General features: G+C 47.8%; 1 protein-coding gene across 7 annotated transcripts in view; it reads left to right on the top strand.

The window, feature by feature from the left end:
• Nucleotides 1-23,347, top strand: part of ATXN7L1 (ataxin 7 like 1) — a 245,291-nt gene that overhangs the window by 82,168 nt on the left and 139,776 nt on the right. For all 7 annotated transcript variants that reach the window (XR_012014177.1, XM_072791529.1, XM_072791528.1 and 4 more), the window contains one exon: nt 3,485-3,589. Coding sequence is in view for 6 of the 7 variants with exons in the window: in XM_072791529.1 (XP_072647630.1) it covers nt 3,485-3,589 (105 nt within the window). In the remaining variant the exon portion in view is untranslated. The remainder of the gene's footprint in view (nt 1-3,484; nt 3,590-23,347) is intronic.

The following is a 23,347-nucleotide window of genomic DNA, read 5'->3' as shown; positions in this document are numbered from 1 at the left end:
GGATTATAGAAGGTGTGGGAGTCCTGAGACCACAAAGGTGCAGAGGCACGCTCACTCCCCACTCCCTGTGGTCTCAACCCCCACCCCGGACTCAGCACAGCTTCTCACACGGAGGAGGCACGCAAGACATTTTTCTTAATGCTTTTTTAATTCATAAATTTCTTCTGTTCCTTTATAGCTTGATCTATTGCAGAAAGGATATAAGGCCCCTCAGTAGATGCTTGTTGAATCAATAAGTAAGTCTTAGCCCCGCCTGGCTCCTGGTTTCACATGTTCCCGGACGTAAAATGTGACTGAATCTAAATGAGATGCAAAACGTTAATAAAGATTGCCAGTGATTTTTTTTTTATTTCTTCTGGCTTTTTTGCAGTTTTCAAATGTATCTTCATAGAACATGGATCACATTTGTTATTGAAAAAAGAACATGTATTATAAAAATAAGCAACCTATGATAAAGAGTAGAACCGAGAGGTATTGGTAGTTAAAGACCAACAGATATCCTCTCCACACTGCGGTGCTTGAACCAGGGACCCTGGACACGTTGGGTAGGCCCAGCACGGGCCTCCTCATGCTTCAGGACACTTGTCACAGTTGGGTTCTCTCTCTGGGCCTCTCTTGCCTCCAGCCTCCCGCCCACCAGGCACTGACTAATAACGTTCCCCTCCAGTAACAAGTCTTAGTCAGAAGTGGAAACAGAGGCGAGTCCTAGAGAGGGGAAATAACAGGCCGCACCCAGGGCTACTGACAAGTGACAAGTTCACCGAGGGCCTGCGTCCCCAGCCCTCTGCCCCCACCACCATCACCTCTAAGGGGGCAAGCGGGCCTGCATGCACCTGCAGCTCGAGGAGGACCTGCCATGGCCAGAGCCGGCGTCACCCTCGCAGCCACGCTCCTCCCCTGGGACAGCGTGGGCCTCAACTCCTTGCCCGGTGACAAGTGTGTCCGCTCCCCTTCTCTCTGAGCACTGGGGCTGCCCTGAGAGCGCAGAGCGGAGGGTGCCCCTGTGAGAGCATCCATTGGGTTATAGACGAGCTGTCCCCACCTCATGGGGAACTAACTCAGCCTGTGGCCTCCCTCTGCAGCTGGAGGAGCTGTCTTTGTGGGTTTGCTGAGTTTGGGGGGAAGACATAGGTTGAGTCTAGAAAATGAGAACTTGGGGGCTTGGGGGGAGGGTTCAGTAGGTTTGTGACAGAAAACATGCCTGATGCATTCACTGCCTTAATTCCTCCGTCAGCCATGCCAGTGGTCCAAGCCTACTGCTCGATTCTGGAGCAACCCTAGAGCTGGTGGGCTGAGAGCAGGCGAGGCCAGGTGCCCCTAGGGCTCTGTGTGCACCCCGAGGTGCATGGGGAGGTGTGACCGTGTTTCCTCAGAAGCTAAGGAACTTTCTTTTCTGACCACTTTTTTTCACATACTGTACGACGCACCCATGTAAAGTGTCCGAGCCGGTGGTTTGTAGTATATTCACGAGAGTGTACAGCTATCACCACTATCAGTCCTAGAACATTTCTGTCACCCCAAAAAGAAATTCTGAACCCCTTATAGCAGCAGCCCCCCCAGTCCCCTCTAGGGTCCTCCAGCCCACGCCAGACACAAAGCTAATTTTTGTGTCTATAAATTTGCTTGATCTGGACAATTGGGATCGTACAACATGTGGCCTTTAGTGTCTGCCTCCTTTCACTTTATATAATGTCTTCAGGTTTCATCCATGTTGTAGCAGGTCGAGTAAGCACTTTGTTCTTTTTCGTGGCTGAATAGTAGTCCACCATCTGCTTACACCACATTTTGTTTATCCATTCACCGGTTGATGGGTATGTGGGTTGTTCCCACTTTTTGGCTGTTGTGAACAGTGCTACCACGGACCTGTGTATATGAGGCTTTGTGTGGATGTATGCACTCGTGTACCTTAGGCCATGTAACTGATTTTTTTTTAATTTTTTTTTTTTTTTTTATGATAGTCACAGAGAGAGAGAGAGAGAGAGAGAGGCAGAGACAGGCAGAGGGAGAAGCAGGCTCCATGCACCGGGAGCCCGACGTGGGATTTGATCCCGGGTCTCCAGGATCGCGCCCTGGGCCAAAGGCAGGCGCCAAACCGCTGCGCCACCCAGGGATCCCGATTTATTTTTTTTTTAACAGCATGTCACTCCTTTGCCAAAAAACCTTCTGCAGCTTCCCTTGGGGTTGTGTGTGTGTGTGTGTGTGTGTGTGTGTGTGTGTTTAAGATCTTATTTATTTGAGAGAGAGCATGAGCAGAGGGAAAAGCAGACTCCCTGCCGACTAGGGAGCCGGATGGGGCTCGATCCCAGGACTCCAGGCTCATGACCTGAGTTGAAGGCAGACACTTAACCAGCTGAGCCACCCAGGTGCCCAGCTTCCCTTGTTTTTTTTGTTTTGTTTTGTTTTTTGTTTTTAAAGATTTTGTTTATTCATTCATGAGAGACACAGAGAGAGAGAGAGAGGCAGAGACATAGGCAGAGGGAGAAGCAGGCTCCATGCAGGGAGCCCGATGTGGGACTTGATCCCGAGACCCCAGGATCATGGCCTGGGCCGAAGGCAGGTGCTAAACCGCTGAGCCACCCAGGGATCCCCGCTTCCCTTGTTTTTAAAATCAGGTTCAAAATCCTTACTTGGTCCGCAAGGCCTACAGCTTCTGGGCTCTCCCCTTGTGTTCCAGCCAAGAGGCTCCTCCGATCCACAGCACTTGGCGGACCTTGAACTTTCCCCGCCGCCCCCCAGCCCTTGCGTAACCCCCACACATCCTGAGGTCCCTGCCCCAATACCCGCTGCTCAGGGAAGCCTCTTCAGGCCCCCGACCAGGTTGGGCCCACGCGCCCTCAAGGGACGCCTCCATACGTCTCCTTAGCACGTGCCCCACAGCCACGTGAGGACTTGGGTGATAACTTTTTCTGTGTCCTGTCGCCGTAAGGTCCGGGAGAGCAGGGCCCTCGATGGCATCCATCCGGTGTCCCCCACAGCCTGCCCAGTGCCGGGCACACTCGCTGCAGGTCAGTCAGATGAGTAACAGGTAACGATGGCAGCGAGCAAACCGCGTGTTCGGAGGCCTCCCGGGCCGTGGGGTGTCCCCCAGGCGGTGGGGAAACCCGGGCACCGGCTCTCCAGGGCCTTGTGCGCCTCAGTCCACCTGAGAGATCTTGCGTAAGTTGGAATGGGTTTAGGGGAGCCCCCGTCGGGTGCCGGCCCACCCTCGGGCACCCTCTGGGGCCACGGGAAGCCGTCAGCGTGGGACCCCGGGGCCCCCCGTGCTGGCGGTGCACCTCCAGGGGTGAGGCGAGGCGGGGGCCGGGAGGCCGCAGCTTCTGGGGCAGCCGGGAGTGGCACCGCACGAACCCTGTCCCTTTAGGAGAGCTCGTTGCCTTGCTGCGCGTCTCGCTCGAAACACTGTCCCCGAGGACGTGGCGAGAGGAAACTAGGCCTTCTGAGCCTTCATGACCTTCTCAAAAACCCTGTTTTCCTTTCCCCGCAGATATGCACTTATTCGGCCACTACCCCGCACACGACGACTTCTACCTCGTGGTGTGCAGCGCCTGCAATCAGGCCGTCAAGCCACAGGTGTTCCAGGCGCACTGCGGTAAGTGGACCCCCGCGCCCCCGCCGGCGACCGTCGCCCGCCCCCCCCCCCCGACGGTGTCCCCCCGCCTCGCCCCGGTGGCGGCCGTGCCCCGCGCCTCTGCCCCCGCTCGCAGGGAAGGGTTTTCGGAGCTGGAGTCCTTCTCGGAGCCGCTCAGCCCTGTCAGAGCGAACGAGAGAGAACCTGCCACTTGCGGGAGGGAAATGGGACCGGAGCGAAGCCGTCCCCCAACCTTGCGCTGGCCTCCCGGGGCGATCACGGGAAGGGGGGAGCGGTGGCTGGAGGGGCGGCTCCTGCGGCCCGACATCCCTGAAACGGGAGGCCAGACTGAGTCTGCCAGGGTTTACCCCAGGAGGGGCTGGAGCTGAGGGCAGCCCAGAGTGGGGTGGGGGACTCCGGGGGTGCTGCTCCAAGGAAACGCCTGGTACCGACAGCCTCAGCTTTGGTTTCTGTCTCTCCAAGAATGCTCTTTGTGTCTGGGAACTTGCTTTCCCTCGGAATCTTTACCTCCTCGATGTCATAAATTCCCTTTGGTAGGTCAGCAGCAAACCCTAGGACCACCCCCCTACAGGTGCATAAGGTGCTCATGATGCCACGTCAGGAGCACGTAAACCACCACTGACCTCAGACAGGCACTTACTTAACCTCGAGAGATGGAAGGCGCCTTATCTTAAGGTGGAGGGTTTCCCGATCTTTTTATTTAAGCCGTACTCCCTTTCAGTGAACGTCCTGTCTCAGTGCCCTCTTTCACTATCACATCTCCAAGCACATTAAATAAATGCCTAAAAAAAAAAAATTAAAGCAATAATAATATTGGGTATGCTTTTGTAAATTACATATTTTCCCCTTTCTCACACTCAGGATTTCTGACTTTCCCCCACCAGCTCCAGTTGTCCCTGTTCTATAAGTGAGTTTAACGTAAAGGGAGTAGTTGCTTATCCAAACTCATCAGTAAATGTATTTGGCCCTTTAGAATAGTTTTTACGTATTCTAATATCATCTATGAATATGTATATATATGATATATCCATATCTAAATATATATAATCTGTATCTGTGTGTGTGTATATATAGAGAGAGAAAGAGAAAGAGTGGGTATATTTTGTGTTTTTAATATATAGAAAGAGAATCCAGGATTTAGGGGCACTTTCCAAAATTTCCTTACCTGCTCAAGGCAGAGAGAGGCTCCTAGATAAAGTGCATTACAGAGAGCTCTGTTGAGAGGGCGAGTCTCCTGATGTCCCCACAGCCAGCTCTGTGAGCTTGAGCTCCTTGCTTGGTGTCTCAGGGCTTTGGTTTCTCCTCTTCCGTGAGGGGTGATCTCCACAGGTGCTTCTAGCTCTAACATTTTCGTTTCTGGCAGGCTGAGCATGAAAGGAGCAAGTTGTGTGCTCGGCCCGAGCTGACCTTCTTGCTCAGTGCTCTGTAGCAAATGACCACCCGCCCCTTTCCTCCAGGAGAGAGAAAAGGTCAAACCTTTCCAAAGGGAAACTGCTAGAGACCCCGAGGTGGTGTTATCAGCTAAGTGACAGGTGGGGGAACGGAGAGCAGAGCGGTGGCAGGAAGATCCCACACAGCTGGTTTGTTCAGTGAATGACTGTGGAATCTGTGTGGCTGGTTGCCTCTGTTTGTCTCATGAAGATGCAGAGCTAGAGCACCCCAAATGTCACGGGCGTTCGTTCATTTGCAGGGATGGGCTGCCGAGCTGGGTATGGCTGTGAACAAGACAGATGAAAATCCCATAGGCTTAATCAAAACCTTCACTGGGAACTTAATCCATTGGCAGAGTCTTTGATGGAAGGAAACAGAAAGGGGCCTGGGACCCCACTATGCCTTGCAGTTCTGCCCAAGGTGAGGCCTCATCTAGCCAATGAAAGAAGCTTCTAGGGCTTGGCTCCGCTGATACAGCTGCCTCCCTCTGTTCTAGGCCTTTTGGTTCAAGAGCCAAGTCAAGCTTAGGGGGATGGCCCAGGGTTTTGGGGCCGTCTCCTCTGAGCAGTGGCAGTAAATTAGCTTGGGGGTTTGGAGTGATGGACCTCCTCACTTGAAGCCCAGACCCTGCTGAGCTTCTTGCCAAACCAGCTGATGAGTAGCGCGATGGGAACTCAGAAGACGGAGGTGTCGAAACCTCCCTGTCTCTCAGGTGTGTGTCCTGCTGATTCACAGCCCATATTTATCAAGACCAGGAGAATGCAAGGCAGAGCTCAGAACCACAGCAGTTCTTCGGGGACAGTGAGGATTTCTTCGTTTCCCTGAGAATTCTTTGTATGGCTTAATGATATTTCTTTTCTTGCTGTTTTATCTCCTCTGACTAGCCTTGCTATTTCCAACAAGTTAATAAGAATGACACTGTGCTAAATGCCAGGTACTGTGCTACGCGCTTTCCCTATCTTTGACTACGTAATCCTCTCAACAGCCCTATGAAGTAGGTACCAGTATGATCCCTGTTCTTTTGAATGTGAGGAAGCTGAGGCTCAGGAGTGCCTTACCTGAGGTCTCAAAGGTAGGCAGGTGCACAGCCTGATTTTGAATGCAGGCAGCATCACTCCAGAGTGAGGAAAGTCCAGAGTCAGCTTGCTTAGCCCGTCCCTCACTGCGCTTCTGCATGGATCGCGTGCCCTCCCTGCCCTGCCCGGCTCCAAGACCTGCCCGCATTCACTGGCCAGGTAGCACATGGGAGTGCAGGTCTTCAAACTCTGTTTTGTTAGCAGCAGAGCCTTTCTTCAAAAGGAATCTCATGAAGGACCCCGGTCTATAAATATATTTGCAAAGCAGAGCCTCTGGGGTTGAATTTTGTTTAGGGGCTCGAGCCCCACCTACCTAGCCTCTCCTGACTCCCAACCTGTCAGGGGTCCATAGAACAGCATTTGAAGTTTGTTGTAACGGAGAGGACATGGGATGGGAGCCAGACCATGCAAGTCACATTAGCTGTGTGACGTTGGGCAGGTGCCTCTCTCTCCACCGTGTCTGCCTCATGCAGTTGTTGGTGCAAAATAACTGGTATGAAGCACCTTCTGGCAAGTACACCCAGAGCACGGGTCCATTTCCTCCTCCCTCTTCCTGCATGGCATCGATCCCCAATGCCCCCAGCTGGACGTGATTCATCCCTCCTAATAGGACTGTTCTCCTGCACCACTTCCTGTTTCTGCCTGCACTTCAGTTATCTGTGGACTGTCTCGGCACATCTACCAGCTTCTCGGATTCTTTCAGGACCAGGGATGTGCCTTGTCAGCTCTGTACTCCCAGCACCCAGAAATGAGTCCATCATCACTGGCCCTGACCCCGGGAAACAGAGCTGTGGTGCACTGGAAGGGACATAGCTAGGGGCCGGCATGCCTGGGGCCAAGTCCCAGCTTTGGCCCTGCCCAGCCCTGAGACCCTGGACTTGTCACTTTTCAAATGACAGGGGACTGGATAATGTGTTCTCTTAGAAACTTACTCATTCTTAGCACGTGTGGTTCAGTTCCTAGATTTTATGGATCCTGGCATAGAGAGAGATGGGTGCACGGCGGCATCCAAGATCTCAGCGTCCCAGTTGTTTAAGTTAAATTGAAAAAAGCACGTGTGTATGTGTGTGTGTGTGTGTGTGTGTGTGTGTGTGTGTTTATGAGAGAGAGAGAGAGTATTTAGGCCGTTGGTTCTGGGGACATTGAAGGTTGATGGTAATGTGAAAAATTGGAAAACCGTAGTAGAAAAATCATGGATTTTGGAGGCAGACAGACCTGGATTAGAATCTTGACTGACATTTACTCTCTGTACAACCTTGAGCTAAATGCATGACTTTTCCAAGCCTCATTTTCCTCTAAAAAGAAGGTGATCTGATCGTTCTGCCTCAGAGTTACTGTAAGGAACAGAGATAGAGTTTCCTGGCACATAGTAAGGAAATAAAGAAACGGTAGCTATTATTGTCAATAAAGTATGGCTATTTCTTATTAGGTTGAATGTTTCTTATGAAAAATGGGAAAACCAATTCAGTCAAATGCTTCCTGTCTTCATTTCTGGCCCTGTCTCAGGGGATGTGCGCGCGGAGGTCAGCCTACAGACATTGGCCTGTGATTCATCTTCAGCCTTGCATACTCTTGGAGGCAAGAATTGTCAGCCTGAGGATGATTACAATGCCAGGAGTCCCGAGGATCTGGCTTTATAATATAGTTTACGTTCACATTAGGCCCCAGTGTCAGCTCCTCCGGAAATGTCGTGAAGCTCCGGGTACCTCTCTGGAGTCCCTGCCAGGGTCCATCCTGCTTTGGCCGCCTGGCCACACAGGGTCACGTGAATCCCCACTCCCAGGATGCTCTGCATTCCTGTCACTTCTGATTTTGTGCCCCACGCTGATGTCCCCCCAAACATAAAAAGCACATGGGCCCCGAGGTGAGACCCCGTGCTTGGCATGGAGGGGGGCTCTCTGGGAGCCGCCTTCTGACCCCCCCGCCCGAGGGCCACCTAAGGTCTCTTTCCTGAGTCTGTCCAAGAGCCCTTTAGATGCTTTTTAAACCTATACCCAGAAGATACAGAATTTTGAGATATTGCTTTGTTTCTAAAGCCCCTTAGGTGAGTTGATGAGGTTATTTAGGGATAGTCACAGAAAGGGGGAAACAGAATATTAAAACCTCACCTTGGAAGCCCTGATCTCACTCAGCAAGTGTCCTTATCCCTCATACCCCAAGTTGTAGCTTGATGAGCAGCCATGATGTGATTAGCTCACGGTTGGAAATAGCCTCTGTGGGATTCTCAGTCTGCCTGGAATCAAGTTCCAGCTCTACCGTTTGTTAGCTGCGTGACTTGGGCAGATTACTTGGCCTCTCTGTGCTTTAGTTTCCTTATTCTTAAAATAGGTAGAGTGGCTTATCTTATTAAGTGGTTGTAATAATTAAAAGAACTTGGGGTGCCTGGGTGCTCGGTCGCTGAAGTGTCCAACTTGATCTCAGCTCAGGTCTCGATCTCAGAGTCATGAATTCAAACCCCACATTGGGCATGGAGCCCACTTTAAAAAAGAAAAAAAAGGAACTTGCATTTGGAAAGTACTTAGTACAATAGTGAAAGTTTAACAGGAAAAAAAGTTCAGCTATCAAAAACCAAGTGATAAGCTACAGAGATTTGTAATGAAATCTTGTCCAAAGGGTTTTCACTCATGATTAAAGCAGAGTAGGAGGGTGACGTGTGTGACTCTTCCTCTTACGTCAGTGCTGTTGTGAGTCTAACCCTCATCCCAGAAAGAGTGCTGTAACCATTTCTCCAAAAATGAATCCTCTGTGTGTGTGATATGTGCGTGCGTGTGTGTGTGTGTGTGTGTGTGTAGAGGGTCTTATCTGTGGGCCCAGGCATGTATATAAGCTCAAAACAAGGATGTGCAAGGTGCCTACAAAGAAAAAAAAATATTTTTATTACTTTTAGTAGTTGCATACTTCTAACAATTTGGAATATTGTAATTAAAGAGAAGAATATAGTAGATTTAAGTTGTATTTTCGTAACAGGGTTGGACATTTATGAAATTGTAGTTGTAGGATTTGTCCAAATGAAAAGAGTTAGGATTTTCTTTCTCTCCTTATCTCCTGACATATTTGCATAATGAACTACTATAAAGGGGGCTTTCTCACTAGCAACACTGTTTCCACGGGGGACTGGAAGTTCTCCGTGATGGGGCACCCTGTGCAGTGCTGGGTGTTGAGCAGCTTCCCTGGCCTCTATCCACTCGATGCCAGTAGCAGCCCCCACCCAAAACTGTCATGACAACCAAAACTGTCTCCAGCCATTGCCAATGTCCCCTAAGGGACAAAATCACCCCCAATTGAAAGCTACTTCCGTAACATATAACACCCCCATGTGTCATATCATCTTCTGTGCTTTTTCTATATTTAAATTTTTCTCCACATGAAAGTGAACGTGCATGCACACACACATGAGCCCAGAACGAAGCCCAGAAATAACTGCCGTGCAATCACACACACGGCAGCATGTAGAAAGTTTACTATTTCAGCTTCCACAGAGCTGGTCACCAGGATAATTTCCCCGTCACATTTGTATGCAAGGCATAACACAAACCATCTTATAGAAACCCATAAGTGGCAGTTTTTCCCACCTCAAAAATCAGAAAAAGGGGAGAAAAAGCAAAAGAAATAGCATGTCCGTAGACACAGAACCTTCAGAAATTTTCAGCCACATTGGTGCCTGCCCTCCTAGCAGGGAGCTACGGAGCCCCACACCCCATCCATCAAACAGAGATAATCCCTGGATGTCGCTGCTACTTAAAAAAAAAATGTATTAGAACCAAAGAACCTAGATGTCATTCAACAGACAAGAGAGGATTAATTTTTCCCCTCTTTCTCAGAGAGGGCTTTTTTTTTCCCTTTCCTGATTATATTTTTGAATGCCCTTCAAGTAGCTGTTTTGCATGTTGATGGTGATGCAGTAGAATTTAATGAACTGTGAGCCAAAGCAGAGAGGCTGAGCGGGAAAATAAATGAGTGACAGCGACTCACCTCCGTTCCCCCCGCACACATCCAGATGCCAGTGTCGGCTGGGTACCGGGATCGGCCCAGCCCAGCAGGGCTGCACATGGGAGCCTCATTAAGGAGGTCCCAGGGTTTCCTGCAATTGTTCTTTTTATTTTGTCCACCTCCAGGTGACCTCGAGTTGAGGAGGAAACCAACCATTTGTGTTTCTGAGCCCTAGAGAAAGTCAGTCCCTCTGTGTGTCAGTGTCCCCCTGGCCTTCTGGGGGGATCATCACCACATAATTAACCTCCGGGACTTCCTTTCTGAAAGTGTTGATGGCCACCGCCGAAGAGCGCTTGGGCTTGGGTGTCAATCCAGTTGGATTTGTTTGTTGAGATTAAATTTCTGTTATTGTTGTTGTTCGTTATATTTTATGAGACCAGATTACTTACACCAGAGAAGTATAAAATAATTAAAGGAAATTGTTCTCATCAAACATATTCTTTGCCGAGTCTGACAGCATGAATTAATAAGGCTTGCCAAGAGCATCTGAATACGTGCAAACTTTATTTTGTTAGTAGGATCCTTTTTTAACTTTGATTTCATGAGTGTAAGCCCGATCTGGAATGAACTCCTAGACTAATATATGTCTTTTGGGCTCCTTATGATCAGAAACAATATCTGCCAGCGTTTCCTCTTGTGTCATCTTTCCATAATCCCTGGTAAAGTGTGAATCATACAATAGATGCTCAAGATATTCCTATAAATCCTATGGCGAACCCTATGGAAGGAAATGACAGACGGACCAATTACCAAATGGTTAACTTGTTACATTACATTGCATCTAAGAGAATCTACGACAAAGTAGGGCTATGTTTTGCTCCACTTCACATGTTTATATTTTGAACTTGCATCTGCTCAACTTACAGTTAATGCTGTGTCTGGAACAGAGCAAGTTGACCTAGTCCCCGACCCCGACTTGTCTTTTCACTCTGCCAATGGGAAGCAAAAATACCAATAACAGTAATGATAATAAAGCTAATGCACGTAGTGAGCACTTACACGTGCCAAGCTTTCTATGTGTTAGTTAATGCTATTGCCGCCGTGGTCATATTATGCCCATCACACAACAAAGGCAAGGGACATTCAGAGGATTTAAGAAATTTGCTCAAGATCAGGCAATGTAAGTGGCAAAACTGGGGTTCCCACCTCTGTCCGACTCAAGTCCCTTTAGCCACTCTACAGGTTGAACATTTTGGGTCTGGAACTCCCCATGACACTGTAGCTAGGCTTGGCTACAGAGAGGTCCGGTGGTCCCCTGAAGGACCTACCCAGGTGCTCTTGCGCGGCCAAGCTCCCTGCCTTTTTCTCACCCACCTGCTGACCTTGTCTGCTGACTGGCAGAGATGAAGCACTTCAGCACGATTTTGAGGGAAGGAGGAAGGGAAGCATAAATCAGCTATAGCGAGTGTGTGTAGAGCCTCAACCACAGCATTTGAACAGACCTTTAAATATGAACAGACAAAAAGAAGGGGCCTCATAGAAGTAGTATAGTAGGTCCCATTACCTACATCTTGTAGGCTCCTATAGGCTCCCCTTTATCTCCAACAAATGAGCAGATCCACGAGACCCACAAAGAGTAGGTTATTTCCTCTAAACCCATTGAAATTCCCTTTTTGCGTGTTTCTGTGAATTAAGTAGAAATGCTAATAAATAAACAGCAGATGGAATGGTTCAGCTCAAATTTAAAGCTAAATTAATAGGATCTTCCTAACCTCAGGATTATTGAATTCATCCTTAATTGAAAAAAAAAAATTCTACTTATATTCACATCAAAGCCTGTTTCTTGAAGGCTAAGACTTTTGGGTCCCCTTTTTCAGAGTCATGTGGCTTTGATTCATTCATTTATCTAAAAAACATTTACTGATTACCTGTCCCAGGCAGCCATTGTTCTAGTGTCACAGACTGGTGGTGAACAACACAAACAAGGTCATGGCTTTCTTGAAGCCTACATTCTGGGAGGTTAAATGACAGACAAAAACGCAGTCAAGTCATAAGAGCTGGCATGAGGGTGTCCCAGCAGAAGAGGTAGGTGGGGACCAGATCTGTAGAGCCCTGTGAGCCAGGGTTCAAGGTTTGAGTTTTCTTCTGGACGTGGTGAGAAGACACTGAGGGGAATGAGTGAGGAAAAGACATCATCTGGTTGATATTTTTAGGCAACTGTTCTGGCTGCTTGGAGCCTGGGAAACCTGCTAGGGACGAATGCAGATAGACAGGAAAGGATAACTCTGAGGTCCCTCCTGGAAATGGAACTGACAGAATTTGATGATGGGCTGAATTGGAAGAGAGAGAGGTCAACATTTGGGATTAGTTAGCATGGGAACGGCCAGTGATCTGGCGGGAAAAGCAGCAGAGGGTGACGACGTGAAAGCTGAGACAGGTCGAAGCATTGCATCAACCCGGTCAAATGCCAAGAAAGAGAAGAAGCCGCTAGATTTGTCACCATCGGCTGTTACTGACCTGGACAATAGCCATCTCAGTTGTGTCTTGAGATTTTTTTTTCCAAGTGCAAGTGACTTTGTGTTTATATCACTGATAGACCTCTTTCTGGGCTGCCAATGCCCTAAGTGTTTTATCTGCATTTGTGCTGAGCTCAGCTGCCACCCAACCAAATCGTCAGCTCACGCCTCTGCCCCCGGCATACCTGTGCTCTGTGGTACCCATCACCATCAGCGGGGGCACCGGTGAGCACTAGCTGCTGAGCCTTCTGCATCCCTGAGTCCCAGTACGGAGTACATTTCCTGACTTGCTACACAGGCAGGTAGAAGGAAGGACTCCTCCCACCCCAATCAGTATGCTCTTGGCACCCTCCACTTCACCAGCATTAGCATATGTGATAGCTATTGCAAATGCTTGTTGACTTGTCCATCCCGTCTCTCTCCTCCCTCTCCCTTTCTCTCTCCCTCTCTTACACACACACACACACACACACACACACACACACACATGCACCAGACCAGGAGTTTCAAGGAGCCAGGAGCCCTGTCGTCATGCTCACCCTTGTATTACCTGCATTAATGATGAGTGCTGGACATACAATTGATGCTCAGAGTACTTCTTTTAAAATGAATCTTATGAGAAAAGAGGGAGGAAGCAAACAATGAGGGGAAATTGGCTTGCTACTTGTGAAGAAGCCAGATTCCACATGTAAATGAGTATATTCATTTAGAAGATACCACTCTTTTGAAAGAGAATGACCGGCTCTGTCCCAATAAGGTTGGAGAGGAGGCATGGGGGGGGGGGGGGGGAATGTCCTTCCTTGCTGAGCGCTTGCGAAGCTGCTGCTTTGATCCTTGACCACAGCTGATTTCTGGAGGACTGACACTGTAACATGACCCCCGGCTTCTGACTCATCACTTGAGTCGTTTGTCCTCGCCATGCAGGCTGCACTGTTCCATTCCTCAGAGCTGTATCAACCAAGGAAAATTAGGGGAACAGTCATCACCTTCTTTAAATCCGACGCAAGAATGTTGCCATCACAGATTCAAAAGGTCATTTTGCACTTCTCCCCATCCTGAGCAGTGAGTAGAGCAGCATTTCCCAAACAGCGTTCCCTCCTTGGCCTAGTGAACCCGTGCTCCGAGAGCTAGAGCTTGCAGGTGGACGAGAGCTAGAGCTTGCAGGTGGACGTGCGCACGCAGGGAGCACGGCGCCCAGCTCCCCTCTGCAGTGATTCAAGGATTAAAGTGCTCTGAGGTCTTGGGGTAAAACACAAAAACATCTCTTTCACTGTGGAGGCTCATCACTCTTAATTTATCCGAATTCAACCACAGGCACTGGATAATCATTATCATGTACCTTTGTTTCCAGTAACGTGACCCCAGACACAAACCGACTGCATTCTGGTATTGGAGCAGAGAAACAGAGATTTTTGTCCAACCCTGGAGGAGAAACTGGCCATAGAGAGAACCCACAATCCCCAAACCATGTGCACTGTGCTTTATGAACAGAAGGGCGTTCAAGGGTGTGGTGATTGTACATAACTTTCACCTCACAACCTGATGCGGGAACCCAGCTTCTGTCTAAGCTGGAACTCTGCTGAGCGGTTGTCCTTTTAGAAAGGCCTCTGGAGTTCTCGCTCAAGAAGCTGATTCTTAGTGCTTGGCTGGCGTCACTGAGAGTGAGTTACCTCCCAGAATGTCCCATACAAGGAACCCGTGTGTAAGGTTCGCCTTGAGGACTTTAAAGAAGGTTCTGGGGTGCTTGGGTAGCTCAGTGGGTTAAGCTTCTGCCTTCGACTCAGGTCATAATCCTGGGGTCCTGGGATCGAGTCCTGCATCGGGCTCCCTGCTCAGGGGGGAGCTTGCTTCTCCCTCTCCTCCCTGCTAATGCTCTCACTCGCGCTGTCTCTCAAATGAGTAAATAAAATCTTTTAAAAATAAAAAAAAAATTTTTGAGAAAAAAAATAAAGAAGTTTCCAAGCCCTCTTTTTTTTTTTTTTTTTTTTAAGTCAAAGCCCTTCTTCCCTCATACGCACATTTACTATGGCCTGTATCTTTTTCCCTCCTCTGGAGAAAGGTGCTTTTCAGTTGATGTGGCATCTTAGCAATTAGTGGCTTCCTGTGGTCGAGGACCTCCTGCAGCTTGTGTAGGACCTGCCCTGTGCTTTTGCACAGAGCCAGGCCCTCTAGAAAACAGTGCCGCAGACACGTGCGGAATAGATGGGTCTGGGGCAGCATGGGACCTGGGGGGCAATAAATGAAGACAGTGGTCTAACGTTTGGTTTCGTATTGACCCTGTGTTTTGTTTGTTGATTAGTGTCCCCAATGCTTTGCTTCTCTCCCCCAGGATTTATTTCTTCAAATCCCTGAGCCTTCTCCAGAGGTGCATTCGGCTTCGCTTGTGTTGTGTTGGTGGTTCCTGCCCAGCTCCGCAAGTGGCTGCCCCCAGCCCATACTTTACCCCCTCGTAAGCAAGCGCCCACCTTCATCAGGAGGGTACCGATCCCTCCACATTAGTAAGGTCACAATGACACCCTGGCTCGGGGACCTGCCGCACTGTCAGCTCTGGGCGTCATCGTGGTGGTGGCACCATCTCCAAGTACATAGGAGTCGGGTTACCAGTGTGATTAAGGAGGCAGTGCTTTCCAAATTCTTCTGCCCTGATGACAAACCTTTGCCTCAGCCACTCTTTGAAAGGGTGGGGGGCATGGTGATGGTGGTGGTGTTTGCCGCCACGAGGGACCAGCCAAGAGGCCCAGAGGTGGTGAGGTTGCCCCTGCTCTGTGGCTTGTAATGTTTGTGAGCCCGGAAACCACTGGGCTCTTTTAACTACCGCAGGTGTGCCAGGCACAAGCAGAAGAGCTATGTCCCCTCTCTTTTATCTGCTATTTTTCTGCCTCCCACTCCCACCCACCCACAGAACTTACAGACCTGTCATTGATTCGATTTGGTCCGCATCACCCTGACCCTGCATCCTATCCCTCTTCCAGCGTTTGGTGTTTTTCCTTTTAATATTTGTCTCATGAGTCAACCAGCCCTGGAATTGAATTGGGTCGGCAGCAGCACAGTCCAGGGGAAGGACCATCTGTCTGGTTTTGTTTTTGTTTTGAGGGATTCCTTGGGGGAAGTGCTTCCTCCCCACAGGATAAATGAACCTGTATTTTTCCTGTGTGTCTCCTATGCAGCCTTCCCTGGTCATTTTTCAGAAGTGCTTGGCCCTGTAAAAGAACAACCAGGAGACCCCCTACAAACTGTTACCTGCAGTGTTTGCTCGATGCCAGGACACCATTCGTTTGTAAGATGCCACGTCTAGTGAATAGCACCTTTTCCCAGGTGCCAATGGCACCTCCAGGGCAGTCTCCTTATCCAGCCTGCGTTGGTGAGCAGAAAGAGATAGGTATATAGAGTGGTGAACAGGGCACAGCCTGGGGAACGTGCCAGTAGCAGCTTCTAGTGTTACACCACTGGGTCATAATTAACCCAGGCACATCCCTCTTTTCTTCTGGGGCTCAGATACTTCACCTTCTCCTTGGTTTAGAATTTAGTTCAAAGCACAAAATAATGAAGCTATCATGGCTTAGGGAGTTTCCTGTTTCTGGTGATAGCCCCTGACAATGTCATGTAAATTAACCTGGTCCCATAGCAACTAGGCCACACACAGAAGAAAAAAAAAAAAAATCACACAACCACCAACTGGTAATTTAGGAGTGTGGTTTTAGTTTTCCGATGTAAAGAGTAGTTGAGGGAGGCCTGACCGTTTGTTTTATTTTTGATTTCTGGTTTAGTTTATGATGGCCAGAGAATGTTAGCTCTGAGTTATCCATTTTATAACTTAATGATATTTCCTTTGTGACTAGTTAGCACGTGACCATTTTTTTAAAAAGTGTGGCTCATGTGATCAGAAAATTTGTTTGATCTCTTGTGTGCAAGGTTCCATGTATTTCCTTATTTTGTTGCTCGAATCTTGTATATCCTCACCATTTTGGTCTGCTTGGTCTGTAATTTCTGAGAAAAGGGTTTTAAGTCTCCTACGATGGGTGTTAAGTGTGTCAGTCTCTTCTGGAACTCAGAACAACCTTTGATTTACAGTTTTAAGACTGTGTTGTTGGATGCGTATAATACATGTCTTTATAGTGGTGGAGTTTTCATCCCATTAACCTTCCCCTTAGGTCCTATTTCATCTGATTAACTTTCCAACCCAGTTTTCTGTTGGTGAATATGTGTTTGCCTCTTCCCTTTCCAATCCCTTATTTTCAACTTTTCTGTGTCATCTTGTCTTAGGCAGCATTCTTGTAAACAGTATGTCGCTGGCCTTTGTAAAAGTCCAATCTGATAGTGTCTTTTAATAGGTAAGTTTTATCCATTTACATTTATTATGGTTACTTTATATGTTTGGACTTATTTCTGTCTTTTAATTTGTGTTTCTGCTTACTTTGCTTTTTATTTGCTTCTTTGATCTTCTTTCCTGTCTTCCATTAGATTAGCAAAGCTTTTTTAATCTTCCCATTTTTCTCTCTGCTAATTTGTCCAGAATAGATTTTATTTATACATAGATAAATATTTGTATGTAGATATAGATATATTTATATAGATAGATGATATTTTTGTATATAAAAATTTATGTATTTATGTAGTGATTGCCATTAAGTTTTAACGTGCATAGTGAACAATATTTCTTTTTCTAATAAAGGCAATGGTTATCCGGGACTTCTGTGTTCTCCAACAACACAGAAACCTTTGTACACTTTTCTCTTAACTTAAAGTCAACTGGTAATTCCAATAAAGAGTTGAAATCCTGACCCAATCATTGCCGTGCATTCTCAGCCTACAGACTCACAGGAGGATTAGAGGCACCCCAACTGATCTATAAAGCATGAACTTCTTACTAATTCACTGTTTTACACCCTGGGGTGCTTTGGGACATCTGTCTAGTTCAGAGTGATACATTCATTTCTAGGTTTTAAAAATCTGTTTGTCAAGTTCCTGAAAGTGTTCTGAAGTAGGACTGGACAAAGAGCGTTCAGAATTCTATGCCCTACTGCTAGGACCTATTCCCATAAATCCCGTTTGTCATGTGTAATGATTTTTAATGAGAAAATGAAGGGGCTCCTTGCTACTGACACCTGCTTATTTATCCTTCTTCTCAAACTTTAATGTGCATATGAATCCCCCCCAAATGTTTGCTAAACACTAAATTGCTAAAATGCAGATTCTCATTCAGTGTGTCTGTATTTCGGATGCCATTCCAGGTAACGCTGGTGCTTTTGGTCCGTGGACCACATCTGAGTAACAAGTGCTTGGAGAATAAAATTTAGCTAGGAAGATTGGGGCTTCAGCCCTAGGTCAGGGTTCCGTGATACCTCACAGAACAGCGAATAGCAGAAGAAGAAGAACTGCTCTCTTTGAAGTGGTTTGGGGTTGAGGATCATTTGAATGCTGAAGGTCTCCTTAAAGCCTTAAGGTCTAGCTGAGCCCAGAGTGAGTGCTCATTCTGTACACCGTGAGTCCCTCTCACCTTTCTGGCCTCTGTCTGCCCTTCCCCCAGAGACCCAGCACATGCTTCAAGTCTCAGGCCTGTCACTATGTCATCTAGATGTGACTCTGTGAGTCAGTGCCCCGAGAAGGAGTCTGCCCCGGGGCCAGGGGCAGGTTTCCTTGTAATTTATGTTTAAGACAAGCTTTTAATAGAGATACACTTTTAAATAGTAACCAGGAAAAAGATTCTCTCTTTTTAACGGGTAGCCATTTATAGGACTCAGCTGTTGAAGCTCAAGGGCAGCATTAGGCTCAAGTTTAATCTTCTGTATACCATAATTTACAGCACTGAGTAAAGCATCGTACGTACAACGATTTCAGTCATTTGCTGTGATAAATAGCTATTGCTCTTGGCGGAACAGAAACACCGTCTCTGCCTTCCATTTATGAATATTGAATGGTCTCAGGCAGGCTTTTGCTGTAAGTTTTTAAAGGGGAAATCCCCACTGATCACAACTCCTCACTAGCCCGGAGTATAATTTCCCTGCTCTAGGCCCCCATTGGCCCTTGATCCGGACAGCGGTTCTGCAATGCACGTGTGTCCTGGTGAATACTGCACAGGGTACTTCTGATGATCCCTGGTGCAAGTCCTGCTGTTTTGCACCACATGCCTCTGGTTGTTTGGTAGATTTAGCTAGTGGCAAGAAGCCACTGACAGGGATCAGGGAAATATCTTAAAGGTGATAATCTGATGCGGGGAAAAATAGAAGGGATGTGATTCTGTTGGATTCCTGACAGAGAGAAGATGGTGTCAGCGAGGGAAATTGAAACTAATAGGGACAAAAGGGGGAAAAAAATGTCAAGATTCTAAATCTCTAGGGATCCACTCTTTAGGAACTCAGAGACACACATGCCTTCCACCAGACCTCTCTTAGTTCAGATACTTTCTTCCCTGTCACCTGGGAGGAGACAAAATGGATATGTAAGTATGATGCTTGGTAGAGTAACCAACTGGTCTTGAGAAGTCCCTTGGGTCCAAGTCGGCTGGTCACCCTAGACTCAGGCTTCCAGAAATTCTCCCTTCAGCCCATTTCCTTTCTCAGGGATGAATTTTGTTCACTAAGGCCTAAAATCCTTAGCCTGGCATTCTTGGATTTGTCTCAAGCATTGCATTGGGTGACGAGAGGACTCAAGGGTGAAGAACATGAGTAGAGAGGGTGAACAACTGAAACAGTGCCCCTTGGCCTCCTTTTGAATGCCGTGGCACAGACTGCCTTCCTGAGGCCCATTTGGGAGTGGCCATGGCCAAAAGCCACTTAGCAGCATCTCACTAAGATGATTCCTTTGAATACAGAGACTAGAGACTTTTGTTCTCACTATGGCCTTTGAGGGTGATCACATATCTTTAGAAATAGCTTCAATTTCTACAGCATCTGGCAGTTTACAGAGCACTATCTAGTAGCTTGTTCATTCTCACAGTGGTAGCAGCTCAGTGAGGTAGACCAGTAGGTGCTGGCTTCCCACTTCAGGATGCCCAAAGAAGTTCAGTGGCTTTCCTAAGGTCACTGACTGATGGGGACAGAACTGGGACCAGTATTCAGGACTTCTGAGTCTGACCTCAGTGCATTCTCCATGGACAGAGACCTCAGGAAAAAAAAACACACAGCAGCAGCAAAATATCGGAAGCAGGTGTACCTTTATGCAACTTCCCACCTTTGCCATTTGTAATTCCAGACTTACGGGCAGCCAGCCCCTCCTCTAGCTTTCTTGTATCTGCTTTGCATGGATCCAAGCTTTCTGTAATATCTACTTGAAAAGCGGTCTTACTGTTCTGATTCTGAAAGAATATTATTCAGTTCGCTTATAGGTTATGATCCACCCTTTCATTTCCTGGCCAGAAGATTCCATCAGAACAAAGTTACGGTCATTTTAGCAGCCGCTGAAGGCGTTTGGTTGTGTTCCGCAGGAGAATAAATCCACTCAGCATTCTGATTAGTTACAACCGGTGATGAGAGAATTGTGCGAGCCAAAAACTCCAAGTATGTGTTTTATGCATGTAAACTTACTAATGAGAATGGGGCTTGGCAGAAAGCTGAGCTCAGAGTTGCTTGTTAGTATTCTGAGAGCTGGATTATAGACACAGATACAATACAATTTGATCTTGATAGCATCTCTCATTCCCAGGCCTCAGATAAGTTTGTTAAGCAGAAGGATGAGAGGAAGCCACCTGGAGAGAGAATTGTTTATAAGTGGCTCAAGAGACCTTGGCAGTTTAGGACTCCTTGGCAACCTTGCTGTGACCTCCTGCCTCTCTTTGTGCATCTGTGGAATGGGCATGGTGGTTATGCTCTCAGGTTATTATTAGAAATGAATAACTTGAAAATACCTTGGCATGTGACTTGTGCTATAAATATGCCTCCCTGCCATGTGGATGAAGGAGTTTTTAGCTGCCACGTACGACGAGGTGAGGCAGGGATCGTCAGTCACTGGCAGTGGGAGCCTTGCCAGAGTCGGGAGAGGTGTTCAGGGAGAGGGCCAGGGGCTTGTCTAAGGAGAGAGAACAGAGAGACCATCTATGAAGCAGTCTGGGGCCACGTGGTGGAGTGTTCAGAACAAACAAGCACAAAATAAATGTTTGAGCGTCTGGCCTGAAATTAGAAGCAAATAGGGGATTGGAGATGAGCCTCTGTCTTTTCACACTGCATGCTCTATGCTCCGGCTCTGGCCATGCTCTGAATTCCAGAGGGTTGGGCCTAGGGAAAGGGAGACGACCTGGGCAGACCAGTGTCCATGTGGGGTTCAGCTGCTCTGTTTAAAAGAGATTGTATTAGAGAAGCAGCACAAGTTAGGAACAAGCCAGACCCTGGGGCCATGCTGTCTCGCTGTGCTTGTGGCTCTGCTCCTCTCCAGCCAGGTGACCTTCCACCGATCACTCAGGCTCTCTGTGCCTCTTTCCTCATCTACAAAATGAGGGTGAAATTAGTACCTGTCTCGGAAGTTGTCAGGAGAATAAAATGAAGAGTGAACACGAGTGTGACGCTTGGAAGAGCACCGGGCATCTGTCTATGCCAGCATCGTGAGGGCTTCCCCAGCCTTGCAAATTCCGGCATATGGCAGGGACACACTTGGATTGGTTGAGGACAGTTCACCTCCAGAGGATGGAGGGTGTTGACCATGAATTACATGATCATTCCCAGAGAAGCTGCATCAGTGGAAAGAAAAAGAAGAGTCACAGCCAGATGATAGCCTGCCTTGGCTGGACCGCTGGTTGTATTCACAAAAGCAGATCCCAGTGGCCGGTATCCTAGAAATTTATGTTTGTTTGTCTCACACAAGTCTGTCTTGCCCAGAGTCATTCACTGATACTGTAAGTCTACTCTGGAATCCTCCAAAAATCATTCCCCTGTTATCTGCCTGCCTCAACATGGGAAAAATCCCTCTCATCTGGAACTCCTGTCTCATGCCTGCCATCCTGCCTCGCTGCAGTGTGTGGGCAGGTCTGCTCTCTGCTGCACACTGTCTTCAGAATGACTGGATTTCAGACTTTCAGAGCAAGCATCTTTAAATCCACTGGTGAAAGGAGACAGCAATCATCTGCTGGTTGGTGTTTGCCAAAATGTGGCCTTACGACGGGATGAAGTGATGGCTCCTGGCATAAAACCTGGTTCCCCCTGGGCGTACACCCAGCCTGAACAGCTCCTTTAAAACCAGAAGCAATTTGTCATCTTTTGATTCTCTTCCAGCACTGTCCCTGTCACAGGTAGATAAATGAGGCGGCATATGGGTGTCCAAACGCAGGAACGTCTAATCCCAGCAGTGTCCCGTAGAGCCGTCACTCCACGAGGATGGAGAGCACGGTGGGGTGGTCCCTGGCTTCAGGATTGTCACCATAAGCAAATTTTTTCATCGCATGTCCCATTTCTATGCATGAAATGCTTTCTCAGAATCTCCCGGCCCCCAGTGTGCCTTTGATAGGTGTGTTTCTCATTTCAGAATCCTGAAATGAATCATATGTTTGTGAGCTCAACTTCTCATGTCTCTGGTTCCACAGAATACCACTAATCAAATCAATGTCTCAGCAGAAGCCAACGAGCACCCCTGAATTAGAAATAGGAGGGGGCAGGGCTTGGTGTTCTACAAAGCATTGATGACAGAAGGCCAATGGGAAGGACGGATGCGTTTCCGTTCACCTCAAGTCCCATGCTCCGTATATGACTTGAAAGATACCCACACAGTCTTCTCCACAGCCCACGTGGACTGTAGATTTTCTTTGTGGCCTGTAACTAAAGTCACCAGGTCATTCCCAAGGACGCACTAGGCAGAAGAGGCCTCTTGATGCCTCTTGCTATCCAAAACATGGGAGACCCGTGACACTCCATAAGTGAAGGATAGTCCTGTGTGGCGGATGAACTCCACCAGCCAGGGCAGGCCTGGTGCCCATGCCAAGGTCTGAATGTGTTGCTGGTCCTGCCAGGCAGCTTTGATGTCATCTGTGGCCATTGGTCACACCCTTCATCCCCGTGGCTGCCGGATTAACCGGGCACCCACAGTCACGAGAATCTGGGCTTGGCTGGATTAACTCAAGTTCATCCCTAACCGCAGGAAAATCATCTGCCCTGATAGTATTACAGTGAGTCATTGAGCATCACTGAGGCGCCCTGAGAAAGGAGCACACGTGGAGCATTTTCTCAAAGCTGGGTCTATTGAACGTGGACCAGATTCTTCACGGGCCACCATAAGGACTTCGTAGCCAGCTCCTAATTATCTATGGTACTGAAGAAGAAATCTAGCATGACCTTTATCATTTAAAAATAAATCCCCCCAATTGAGCTTTGGCCAGCAGTTTCATACTAGAAATCTTCTAGGGGAGGGTGGTATTTCCTTTTATGTTTTCCCAATTAACCAGTAGTTTTAATGAGCAACAAAATGACCCAGCCCGGCTGGGAGTACAGCACGAGAGAGATAATTGGCTCAAGGTTAAGGATGGGTCTGCCTCTGTTCTTCCTCTATCAACTGTGTGCCTTTGCTCCATCTACTTTATAAGGTCAGGAGAAGATGCAATGTAGAAATGTCCCCGAGCCTAGCCATAGGAAGCACACCGTATGTCTTAGCTGTTGTCACTTATTTAGACTTACAGAAACTCTTACTTCATCAAGAGGACGAAATGACAGAAGAGTTTGTTCACAAAAGACAGGTGCGAATCTAAGTAAATCTTTAAGGTAATTCTGGATTTCATTCATGGCGAAATCACATCATCTTTCTTTTTTTTTTTTTAAGCTTAAAAGGCTGAGCCAGCTGTACATGATATATTAAACCCACACATTTACTTACTTTAGAAAAGTTACTAT

This window comes from Canis lupus, chromosome 21 (assembly GCF_048164855.1).
Source record: "Canis lupus baileyi chromosome 21, mCanLup2.hap1, whole genome shotgun sequence".
In the NCBI taxonomy this organism is placed as follows: domain Eukaryota; kingdom Metazoa; phylum Chordata; class Mammalia; order Carnivora; family Canidae; genus Canis; species Canis lupus.
This window is presented reverse-complemented; position numbering and strand designations above follow the sequence as displayed.